General features: G+C 42.4%; 1 protein-coding gene across 1 annotated transcript; it reads left to right on the forward strand.

Annotated features, from left to right (window-relative positions):
• Positions 1–10878: 10878 nt before the first annotated feature.
• On the forward strand, positions 10879–13008 carry LOC129336002 (uncharacterized). Its single transcript, XM_054988946.1, has 4 exons — positions 10879–11443; positions 11527–11859; positions 11936–12223; positions 12312–13008. The coding sequence occupies exons 1-4, from the start codon at positions 11342–11344 to the stop codon at positions 13005–13007; spliced, it is 1419 nt and encodes a 472-aa protein (XP_054844921.1). The 5' UTR covers positions 10879–11341; the 3' UTR covers position 13008.

Consider the following 13008-nt stretch of genomic DNA (forward strand, 5'->3'; position numbering starts at 1 on the left):
TCCTATTTGCATGTTCAACTTAAGTACGATCTCATCGCCCAAAGAACTTCTGGAACGTACTCTGAATGTTGGAACAGAACCTTAGACACCTTTGTCTCTCAGGGTGGCAGGTCATGTGATTGAAGCGTTTTAGGAGTGATGGAGGTTGCAGGCACACTGGAAGAATGACAGTCCAGTCTGACAGTAACAAGTAGCGCTGGTTTGAAGACCGCCTCTTTCTGTGAATAAATGCCAACAAGAGACACCTGTTTTTTTTTGTAGCCTTATGGTTTCCATGCCCATTAAATTAGCTGGTCTAATACTGATGCATATGTCTCATGATAAATACATTAAAATTCTGTAAGGCATTTGCAAAGGCTCCTGAGCATTTGAGAAAGACTTCATGCTAAGTTCCGATGCTGAGAAATTCTGTTGGCTTGGTGCCTACATGAACTATCAAAAGTAAGGAGTCTGTAAGATGCTTTGCCTCATTCCTTTCAAATTGATCTCCGTTCCAGTCAGGCTGTGCTTCTTTATGCTTGGCTCCAACCTTTTGGTAAAATGCCAGATAAACAGTAGCATCAAACATATTTAGTATCTAAAGTCTTCTGTGAACACTTCCGGCCAATAGGGCTGAAATTTTCAAAATTACTGATTCTCAAGCTCCTGTACATTATGATGAGCAAGTTAATCATTCTTGTACTAGCCTATAGATACAAAGTAACTCAAAATGTTTCAGTTTAGTCATCCACAGCTTATATTAGATTGCATCCAATCGGTTTTTCTACTGGTGAAAAGGAGTACCTTTTGACCACTAAAAAGGCTACGTAGGGAATCCAGAAACTTCGTGAGAAGACCCTATAGTCCCTTAGGTCATGAAGGATGAGTATGTGATCCATTTTTAGGGGACAAAGATGGTAACTGGCTTGCATTGTGCTTGTTTATGGACAAAGTGTCTTTGATAGAAGCTATCACGGAAAGCCAGACACCTACTTCTTAATGGCTGGGTTACATATCTGCATTTCTTTAGTTTGTGGTGGTGCAGAAATGGAAAGGGGATGTTTCTTTTTCTCTGAATGGAGCCCCCTTGGTTTTCTAGAAATGAAGGGAGAAGTTCATTGTGCTGCTGCTGCTCACAATCACCTAATTTTCAGATTACCTGAGAGCACTAGCCAAAAATCATACTGATTGGTTTCCATAAACCAATAGCTCATCCTTAGGAATTCTTAATTGGTTGAGTGGTATCAAGGAAGTACAGTCCTAATTTATTCTGGTATAAAACTCAGCTATTTGTCACACTACCTTTCAGTGAAAAGTATTTCAGCATACAAAGAGAAGCCATTGTGCATCTACAAACAATAATAGCGAATGGCAGTTATCAGCTGAATTTATCATACTAGTCTTTTTCTATGAGCAGGTGTTAGTTTTTTCTAGGAGCCTTTCTACTCTGTTCAACTGGTCTAAGTTAACCCAACAAGCAAGTTTCTTGCTATCTCCAGTGCAAACTCTTCCAAGAGGTGTGATGATTAGAACTTACTGAGTTGTACCCCTATAAAATCAGATACCCCCTAAAAAAATAGATTGTACAGACAACAGAGCCATTTTGCTTACATTTGCTTTAAGATGTAATTGATGTTCTCAGTATTGTTCTGAGGATACAAGATCACTGAGGCCTATGTGCAGCATGCTGCACACTTTGAAAGTGGGCTGGCTGGCATGGGGCAGTACTAGGAAGGATTTAGGATCTGGAAAAAATGAAAATAGCCCCAATGCTGCTGTAAACCATCACAGCAAAAATTAGGCTTATGTCTACCAAGTAGATGTTGAAATATGAGTGGCTTGTTAAATGGAAAAAAAGTTGCTGTGATCCAATTCTCTCCCCACCTCCAATCCAGCAAAGTCAGTAACAGCAGTGACCAATATTTATTCTGAACAAGAGTCTCCTGGTGCATACTAAGAAGCTGGAAATACTAATTGTTTAATGTGACACTTATGTTTTACAAGGGAACAGAAATGCAGGTCCCTGCATTAAGTTGTAAGTTAACTTCAGTACAGGCAAACAATTGGGGGAGGAAGATAAAGTTAAAAGTATGATTCCTTCTATATATCTAGTAGCATCAAGGTCAGTGTATTAACTTCTAGAGAATGCCTTCCAGTTATGTCTAAATCCAGCCCTGGGAGCTTTTGTGAAGACTACCGTTTCCTGAAGAAAGTGTGAGAGAGAAGACTCCAGCAGCAAGGAGCTTGCTTAATCTGACATGAATATTGAAGGTACAGCAATAGAGTGAATCCACAGAAGAGGAAGAAGCACCTCTGGCTATTGGGAGCTTTCCCCCTCCCTCATATTTGAGTTGTGCTGTGGCGCTTTGTAAGCAAATAGGAGGGCCTGCTGCGTGCTGATATTGTGCCCCTAACAATCATCATACCTCACACCAGTGAATCTCCCCCCCACACACACACACTATTGAGTAAGTCTTTAGGCAGCAGTTGGGGAAAGAATGGAAGAGAACAGAAAGAGCCAGCCTGCTGGAAGCAATCTTAGTCTGTTGCTGCAAATTTAACTTTCTCACTGTGAAAACTCAATCTACTCCATGAGCTCCTATCCCTGTTCTGTGAATGCTCAAATAGATAGAAGTGTCCATTTTGTAGTGGTAGCACCATATGGAAAAAATGGTGTATCCATATATATCCCTACAGTATACATGCTTTCATCTAGAGGTAGACAATGCTCAAAAGGAAGATGACCCTGAATATAAGTCAACCCCCTTAAAAATGCTATGCAGTCAAAAAAATTATTTGAAGTAAGTATAACTTGTGTGTACATATAAGACGCCCCCCTTAATGGCATACCTGTGAAAAAACCTAGTCTTGCATTTGAATAAATACTGTACTCAAAATCATGATTTTTTATTAAAACCATATTGAGTGGTGACGAATTTGGATCTGCACATGAGAGAGAGAGAGAGAAACGGAGGGAAATAATTGGCTGCATACAGATTCTCAAGCTCCTTCCAAAAATCAGAGCTGCTGTGATCTTGGGGAAAGTGTGCTTTCCACTTCCTGATCATCATGCAAATTAAAGGCAAAGGCAATCCCCTGTGCAAGCACCAAGTCATTACTGACCCATGGGGAGATGTCACACCATGACGTTATCTTGGCAGACTTTTTGTTACGGGGTGGTTTGCCATTGCCTTCCCCAGTCATCTACACTTTACCCCCAGGAAACTGGGCACTCATTTTACCAATCTCGGAAGGATGGAAGGCTGAGTCAGCCTTGAGCCTGCTACCTGAACCTATTGCCATGTTCAAAATTTTCAAGTAACATATTTGAGATAGACTTCACATTCAAACCAGCCCCAGTGGGAGATTTATTTTCCTACCCTTGTTTCAATGCCGGGAATCCAGGAACTTCTACAGGGCTAGGTCTTTCTTTACCTCCAGTCTGAAAGAAAATCTATAACCTGCCCTACAGGTTAAGGTGCTTATATGGCTCATTGGGTTGGAATTACTGCTCTGTGCACAGCATCTTCTACGTGGCAACAGTCTGATATCCCTTCAGCATATCCCTTCAGCAGGAATCTTGTCCACACTTAACCCAACTGAAAACAGTGGCATTAACCAGAAGAGGGGAAAGTTGAGTAATAATTCTGATATTTCTTTTTATCCACAAGAGTAGTCATTGAGGCTTACAGAACCATCTATAAAGACAAATGTCCCGACTGACTCATCAACGCCCAGCCCAAACCCCTGGACCTAGAAACGTGAAATTTGGGGAGAATGTTCCTTTCATGATGTAGAGATTCACTAAGAAGGGGTTTTAAGAAATTCACTCACTAAGGGGGTAAAATGTATTTTCCCATAGGGATACAGCTTCCCTGGGTGGCTGGCAGGGTGCTCCTCTTCCCCCCGCCCCCCGGCACCAACTGCCAACTCAGCCACTCTTCCCTGAGGTCATTTGCATATGCCGCCTGATTGGTCATCCCAACTTTCTAAACAGTTTGCAGGACACACGCAGTACCTCAGGACACATTCAATGACTCCAGGTCATTGAATGTGTCCTGAGGTAAAAATACACTTCCCAGATTGTCCCTCTAGGGTTGCCAATCTCCCTGTGGGGCCTGGCTTTCCTGTGTGGCTCGCAGGCTGATGGGTCAGTTGTGGAACTCTGGGTTCTGAGGTAAAAATCAGGTAAAGGAAACTGCAGACAGCTGAAGAAAGACAGTACAAGGCTCCTGAAAAAGGATTTTATATAAAAGTAAGGCAACTGAGTTTTTGAATGTTCATGGGGAGAAGGTGCACGACATTTCTAGGGGCCATTTCAATGCGAACCTCTCACATGAACCTGCCAAAGTGCCCACCACACCACCCCTCCCTCAGTCCAATTCCACCTCACACCTCTTGCCGCCATCATCTCTTACTGCCCCCAAGAAGTCTCTTGGCAGACTTTGTATAAGCAAAAAGAAAGAGAGGCACGGAATAACCTAAGCCAAACAATGTATCAACCGTGCCCGACTAACTAAGCAGCCTACTGGCTGTGTAAACTATAATTTCACAAGTCAAAGAATTAATCACTTATTTAGTCACCAGTACTGTACCACAACTTATATTTCATAAGCATTTGAAACTGTGTGTTTATCTTCTAACCACTAGGGTATACTGCCCACTACCACTCAATAGTTTATAACAAGCAAGTACATATGCAACTGGACTATGATTCCATATATATCTCACAATGAAAGTAACTGCTTATTTGAAACTGAGTGTTTATTTTCCAACCACTAGGGTGTACTGCCCACTGACCATTCAATAGTTCATAACATAAGCAAATACATATGAATTCTCACAATGAAAGTAACTGCTGATGGGTTCGCCAGCCAGAAGAGGAGGCTATGGAAGCCGTCCGGCTAGCACTGGAGCATAGAACATCGTCCAATCCACCCTTGCATTTTTTGTTAGAACTTTTGGATATAGTTTTGTCACATAATTATTTTCGGTTTCAAGAAAAATTCTTTTTGCAGGTACGCGGAGTTGCCATGGGCTGCTCCGCGGCACCTAGCGTTGCAAATTTGTTTATGGGGCGCTTTGAGGAGGCTTGCTTACAAAATCCTACCCGGAATCCTTTTTTTGAACACATTCTTTTTTATTGTCGTTTTATTGATGACCTTTTTCTAATTTTGTCCACAAATGGTATAGTTGAGGAATTATGCACATGGTTGAATTCCCAGCATAGCAACATCAAATTCGCCTGGACGGCTGACGAGAATAGTGTTAATTACTTGGACGTTTCAGTGGTAAGATCAAGAGGGAATATAGTACAGGTGCGGCCATATAAAAAATCTACTGATAAGAATGCATTGTTGCACTTTCACTCATTCCATCCCCCACACCTCCGAAATAATTTACCATATAGTCAATTTCTAAGGCTGCGGCAAAATTCAACAACAATAAAGGACTTTCAAACATATGCCGCACGTTTAGAAGAACAGCTTAAGGTAAAGAGGTATCCAACTCAGGTAATTAGCGATTGTAAGAATAGGGCATTAAAGAGGAATAGACAGGATTTCTTAAAGAATAGAGAAAACAGACAGGAGGGCAGGTTTTGTTTCACGTTAGATTATACACCTCTGACAAAAAACATTAAGAGCATTATTTATAAATACTGGCCCCTGGTGGAGAGTTTGCCTGGATGTCAGGAAAAGCCTCTCATTGCCCTACGTAGAACACAAAGTTTGAGAGATCAGTTAATACATACAGACTTGAAAGGGAGGGCTCCAACAAGGGAATTACCTAAGGGACATTATAAGTGCAGCAAATGCAATACATGTGATCTAGTTATGTCACCAAGACAATTTAAGGACTTAGGATTGTTCTGGAGGGAGTTTTCTAATTGTAATAGCATAAATGTGGTGTATTTAATATTGTGTAGATGTGGAAAAATGTATGTAGGTTGCACAGGACGAGCTATCAAAGTAAGAATACAGGAACACCGGTCGAGGCTACGAAGGAAAATTGAGGAGGCACCGTTGGTTGCACACTTTGAAGAAATGGGACATTCTGACAAGGATTTTACATATACTGTATTATATGTGAGTCGCTGCAGAGAGCCCCTGCTGACACAACAAGACCTGTTGCAGCAGGAGGCATGGTGGATTTTTAAACTGCAGTCTATGGAACCAAAAGGCTTGAACAATGCGTTTGATTTAACTTCATATCTGTAGGAGATACTCTAGGAGCACTAGCACTTTAAATGTTACTAAGATCTTGATTTACTCTTTATTGATTGTAATACTTAACAGGTGTGTGATTGATGGTTGTGTATACTGCCACTTTGTATTTTGAAGGCTGAAAGATGTTTTGATCATTTGCTTGTAAGTATGGAGAATGTCTCTAATGGCAAATATTTGTATATGATTATGTAGAGATATTTATAAGATTGTTGTATGATTTTGTTTTACAGTATTTATTGAGATATTGCATCCCTGAAAATTGTTGGTTGTGAGTATATGATGGTATGGTTGTAATGTCTGCACTTTTAAAAGGGTACTATTTATAAGCTGATCTATATATTGTAAAAAAATTGTTTTTATATTTTTACAGTGGTAACTGCTTTGATAAAGGGGTATCCGGAATGGGAACTTCTGGCTGGCGAACCCGTCAGCAGTTACTTTCATTGTGAGAATTCATATGTATTTGCTTATGTTATGAACTATTGAATGGTCAGTGGGCAGTACAACCTAGTGGTTGGAAAATAAACACGCAGTTTCAAATAAGCAGTTACTTTCATTGTGAGATATATATGGAATCATAGTCCAGTTGCATATGTACTTGCTTGTTATAAACTATTGAGTGGTAGTGGGCAGTATACCCTAGTGGTTAGAAGATAAACACACAGTTTCAAATGCTTATGAAATATAAGTTGTGGTACAGTACTGGTGACTAAATAAGTGATTAATTCTTTGACTTGTGAAATTATAGTTTACACAGCCAGTAGGCTGCTTAGTTAGTTGGGCATGGTTGATACATTGTTTGGCTTAGACTTTGTATAAGTGCATGGTTTCCAGTCCTGAAAAACACCAGACTAACAAAATACATCTTACAATAGCCCCGCAGATAAAATTAGCATATCAACCACCAATCCATATGCAAAAGACCCTCCTCAAGATACAGTGATACTTCCCCCCATTAGCATTCCACACCCTGGGAAACTCTTACAGGATGACTCAGCCCAAACCCACCTTCCTGAGTAGATATAAATTACCTGCTAACATCTCCACACATTGACACAGAGAGATCTCTGTCTTTTGGTGGTACACCTCTGAAGATGCCAGTCACAGCTGCTGGCGAAATGTCAGGAACTACAATGCCAAGACCACGGCCATACAGCCCGGAAAATCTACAACAACTAATGTTTTCCAGCCGTGAAAGACTTCGACAATATACTCTTCGATATATGTTACATTTAGAAATTCACGTCATCAGTTTTTGGCATCAACACACTTCGCTTTATTCAAACACCTTTGTGAAGCTCCGTTATGACCCTTTCTTTCTCTTGGGTAGATTTTTCCTTTCATCTTTCTCTTACACCCTCTAGGTAAATTGCTGCCACCAGGAATATTATATTCTAAGATATTTTATTTAAATTTCCCTTTTGGTAACATGCCCAAGGGTCAGGCATTTCGTGGTACTATGTGGCCCTGAGGATAGAAATGGGATATAGGAATGACAGATACTCTGGGATATAATAAAACAAAGTAAACTTTTATTTTTATAAGAAGCATATCAGTTTCATATTATTTCTTAATCTTGATGGTTTTAAAAGAGTAGTTCTCAATCCTTAAAGTTACTTTACTTAAACCCAGTCACACAGATCTTCTCTAAGGCTTCACACAGTTTGCTTTTCATATTAATTTCTCTCTCAATTATAAGTAAGACCTTTTCTCAGATGCACACACAGTTTGCCTGCTTTTCCCTGACTGAATGTTCTTTCACAAACACAGTTCAGGCCACCATACAGGTTATATTTCTCTCAGACAACATATACAAGCTCAGGCTGCACACAGCTTGCCTGCTTTCTCCTGACTTCATCTATACCACACCAAGCATTTAAAGACATATACACACATCTACTTAAAATCATTACACTTGGGTACTATGCTATTATACTACAAAACCAACTCAACCATCCCCCCCCCCACAAACCAAAAAAATGTTACATACCCATAAATACTATAACTGGATTTAAAGTAGTTAAATACCGTAGCAAAGCATGGGCATAAAGCTAGTTGCTATAATAACTCAATTGCATTTCAACTTCTCATTGCAAGACAAATCACCTATCTGGATATAGATTAGATCCTTCTTGTAAAGTCTGGGGCTTGGTAAATAGTATTAAATGGAGGTAGGTGGCTCAAGTCAGTAAAAGAATATGCAGGGCTTTTTTTCAGGGGGAATGCAGGGGAACGGAGTTCCAGAACCTCTTGAAAAAGGTCACATGGCTGGTGGCCCCGCCCCCTGATCTCCAGACAGAGGGGAGCTTAGATTGCCGCTTGGCGGTGCGGAGGGCAATCTAAACTCCCCTCTGTCTGGAGATCAGGGGGCGGGGCCACCAGCCATGTGACCATTTTCTCTGAGGGCAACCCACTGAGTTCCACCATCTCTTTTCCCAGAAAAAAAGCCCTGAGAATATGTAAAGAGAAATTGATGAGAAAGTGAAAGAGAGAGACTTTCCTTTGTTTTTGGCTATAGCCTCATTTCCCTCAAAAGCAGGAAAATCCAGTTTGTCTAAGAAAAGTGTTGAGTGGTATATCCATCCCCCTTCTCCTGTCCATCAGCAGAACCTCTGCAAATGAGCTGCATTCAGACATGGGCTGCACGCCTTGCCATCCTTAAAAAATTTAGAACAAAAAAGCCCCCTCTGCCCATTCCAGTGTTATTTTGGGAGCAGCAGAAATTATGCAAACATAACTGTGCTTTGCACATCAAGACCTTTCTCCCTATTTTTGAGAATTACTGGCCATACTACAGCAAGGTTCAGGTCCAGTAGCACCTTAAAGATCAATTAGATTTCCAGGATATGAGCTTTTGAGAGTCAAAGCTCCCTTAACCACACTAGGAACTCTTGACAGTGCTGCTGATGTGAGTGCTACAACGAATAACTCTGAATTCTCTTAGAGGTTAAATATTTTTGTCTCACGTTTCTTTCTTGCTTATGCATAGTGACTCAAGATTACTTACAAATCAGCCAAAAGTGGCAGGGGGGGGGGGGAGACATTAAAAGCCAAATCAACTTCACACAGCTGCTAATATCAGCAACACGCCCACATTTTCCTCCACTAACATATTTTCACAGCTCTGTCAAAGGTTCATTTAAACATGGCAAAACAAGCCCAAGTGGTGGCCAATCCAATATTTCTAAGAGAGGACTCTGGGAGGAACTAAAGGGACACACAGCAATCTCTTAGATAGGAAGGTCTTCCTTCTCATAATGTTCTCACACATCTGGAAACCCTAGTTTGCTGGGTGAGATAAAGGTCTTCTCCAGAGCTCTCAGTCATCATAATCCTCTTGCTCCCATGAAGGGATTGCACAACTGCTTGTGTTACTGTCTACTCAACCTGGAGCTCATTCTATTTAGGCAGTGGGTGTGATTTGCAATCTGTACTCTGGTTTACTGCCCCTGCCCCTCTAAACAGGTGCATTAATGGTAAAAGTTAAGCAGGTAGTGATTTTGGTGTTACAGAAAGAAAGTAGTGAAAAAGTTATACCTGCTTCATTTCTTTACATAAGGCTGCTGTTGGACACCTGAGCAGAGTGAGCTATTTAAATGGTTGGAAATCAAAAGTGCAAGAACCACATTTCTGCAAATGGTGAGATTAAGCAATTTGTGAACCAGGGCCGGATCTACATATTTTTTGAGGGGGGGCAAAAGTGAAAAATGGCACCCCCTTATATTTTTCTTTATATATACATATATGATCAATGTTTTTAATATAGATAGATAAACAACTCTTAAACAGAATAAATTGTGTTGACTTCTATGAATTGTTAATAATAACAACTTTACATTATCTTATCCATCAATAGCTAAGCATTCCTCCTAGAATTCCTTTTGTTATAGGGAGCTAAGGGAGTTCATAGGCAGACATGCATGTTAGATAATAGGAAGACAGAGTTTAAGGAACTCAGAGGCATGATGAGAGTCATTTAATGGCAAAAAATACTGGAAGGGAGAGGAGCAAGTGAAGGGTGGGCTCTCCTAAAACAAGAGCTATTGCAAACTCAAGCTGTCAATATTCCAGTAAGACAAATGTGGTAGGGAATTCACAATGATGGGGGAAATTTAAACTCCAACAATGGAAGCCCACTACTCAAATAAAGAAAATAGATTCAAATTCTTTATTCTAGAAAAATAACAGAAGAATAAGGGGGGTACCTCATGTCATAACAAAAAGTGACAGGTGCCCCGCCCCTTTCTGGGAGGAAGTCCCGCCTCTATAACCCGGAAGTCCCGCCTCTATACCCCGGAAGTCCCGCCTCTAGACCCGGAAGTACCACCTCTAGACCCCGGAAGTACCACCTCTAGACCCGGAAGTACCACCTCTAGACCCCGGAAGCAGTACCCCACCTGACAGGAAGGGCCTAGCAGGGTCCCGCCTGCCCCTGTGGACCAATAGGAAAGAGTTTTGAGTTTATGGGGTGCTAGGGTGGAAAATTGGGGGGCAGACCAGCCCCCCTGCTCCCGAACCCCCAGAAATGGTTTTTGACGGCCCTAGCCCCCTGTCTCTGTATAGGTCCCCTGAGGGGCTCATGTGACGCTGCTATGCACGCGTCATGACTGGACCTACCTCCTGGATGTTGTTTAAATGCGCCAATGAGCGGGGAGATGGCAGGGGAGCCTGGTCTTTAAATGGAAGAGCAGCAGGACGATCACAGCTTCTTCTGCGGCTGTTCTTGCTGGGCTAGCAGCGCTGTTGAGGGAGCAGAGCCTGTTTACGAGAAAATGAATACGCCGGAGCCATACAGAACTGAAGCTGTGGAAGAAATGCGAGCTTCTTGCGAAGAACCCCGCAAAGAAGATGCACAATGTAGAGAGCTTTCGAGATTTGACTTTCCAGAGTGCATTATTCACTTAGTACAAGGGGTAAGTGCATGGGGAAGGGGAAGAAGGGAAAGAATCAGACCCAGAGGTGGCAGAAAAACAAGCAGGCCTTTTTCTTTTTTGTAGCTGCAGGATAAAGAAGTACCGTGGCGAGTGTTTTCAGAAATAGTTGAAGCAGCTCACACAGAAGTTTACCCGGAGTGTTGTGATCACTGCTTTGAAGTAGCATATCGACAAAAATTCGGATGCCTGGGACGTGGTGTAATGTATTGGCAAAAATTCAAATGCATGCAGCCTGAACAACCCGGTGACGATCCGGATGCTAGATTTGACAGACCCGAGTGCGTGCGTTTTTTAGTACAGGGGGTAAGTACAAGGGGGAAGGCTGGAGCGGAAAAAGAATCAGACACCTGTGGGAAGTAGAAAAACAGAGTTTTTTTCTCTTGTAGCTAGATGATTATGAAGTGGATTGGGAGGTGTTTTCCGAAATAGTCAAAGCGGCGCACACAGAAGTGTACCCAGAGTGCTGTCCGTACTGTGAAGAAATAGCAGATTGGCAAAAATGCGGTTGCCTGAGATGTGAGGAGGAGGAGACGGCTGAGGGAGCGAAAAGCATAAGAGGGGATGAGCCTGTGACAGACCAGAAAGTGGAGCCCATTTATGAAGAAATGCAGAGTGTACACGGTATCCAAGAGCGGCCAGAAGTGCATGAGGAAGACGTCACAGTACCAGGACTGCTGAAACAAAAAGTGTCGCAGTGCATACAGACTCTCTACCCTAATGTGAGTATTGAGACTAGGGGAAAGGGGAAAATGGAAACAGGGTATAGCATACTGGGCGGCTGTTTTTATTTTGCAGATGGCGGAGCTGAACTATGTAGCGGTGGCTGAGGAGGTCAAGGAGAACAAGTTTGATCCTGACTGTTGCAGATTTTGCAACCACATAGCATATTGTCAAGAAGTCCCCTATGATGAAGATGATGAGGGTGCCAGAGCAGATTGTGAGGACTCAGGGGATGAACCAGAGGATGCTGTCCCCATAGAGGTTGGGGAAATAGATCCAACATTGGATGTTTCTGATAGTGCAAAAGCGACAGACCCGGTGAAAGAAGGCGTAAAGCCGCGCATTCAATACCTGGTCCCAGATGTAAGTACGAAAGAAGGAGGGTCCTGGAAGAATGTAGGGTGGCTAGAGAAGCAATTCTAAAATGTTTTTCTTTTTCCTATTCCTGCAGCCAACAGATGTGCTGATCGAGTGTGCTCTACTGGATGAGGTGCTAGCGAGAGGCCCGGTTGGGGATGGTCCGGTCAGCTTTGAGTATGAGCATCCCCCAAAGCCCCGTGTAGGGAAGAAGCTGAAAAAGAGGAGACCTAAGACGGATTACTGCAGTGATACCTGTTGTGATTCTGATTATGTAGATGACTCGGACAGACCGCGCCTGGACTTCTGTCATTATAGTTGCTGCAACTCTTCTGATGAGTGGTCGTTAACAGAAACTGATGATAATAGCGATATTGAGAGTGAAAATGTCGAGCAGGGGGTGCAAACTGATGGTGTCGCACCCAAGGTGCCCCCAGTCCCCACTCTACTGAATGAGGAGACAATGTGGGGCCCTGCTGGGGATAGCATAGAGAGCTCTAAAGATGAGCATTACCCACAGCCCTCTGTAGGGAAGAAGCTGAAAAAGAGGAGACCTCTGCTGAGTTACTGCTATGAAAATTGCTGCTATTCTAACAGCTCAGATGATGAGTGGAGACCATATGCGCCATACTGTAATCTTAGTTGCTGCAAGTCTTCTGATGAATGGTCGATAACTGAAACCGATGATAGTGATTTTGAGCCTTTAGGAACACCAGGGGGGAGAAAAGGAGATCCCGAGTTGCGGGCTGATGGAGCAGCACCCGAGACTATGACCAGAGAAGGAAATTGAA

The sequence above is a fragment of the Eublepharis macularius genome, chromosome 9, assembly GCF_028583425.1.
Source record: "Eublepharis macularius isolate TG4126 chromosome 9, MPM_Emac_v1.0, whole genome shotgun sequence".
Taxonomy (NCBI): domain Eukaryota; kingdom Metazoa; phylum Chordata; class Lepidosauria; order Squamata; family Eublepharidae; genus Eublepharis; species Eublepharis macularius.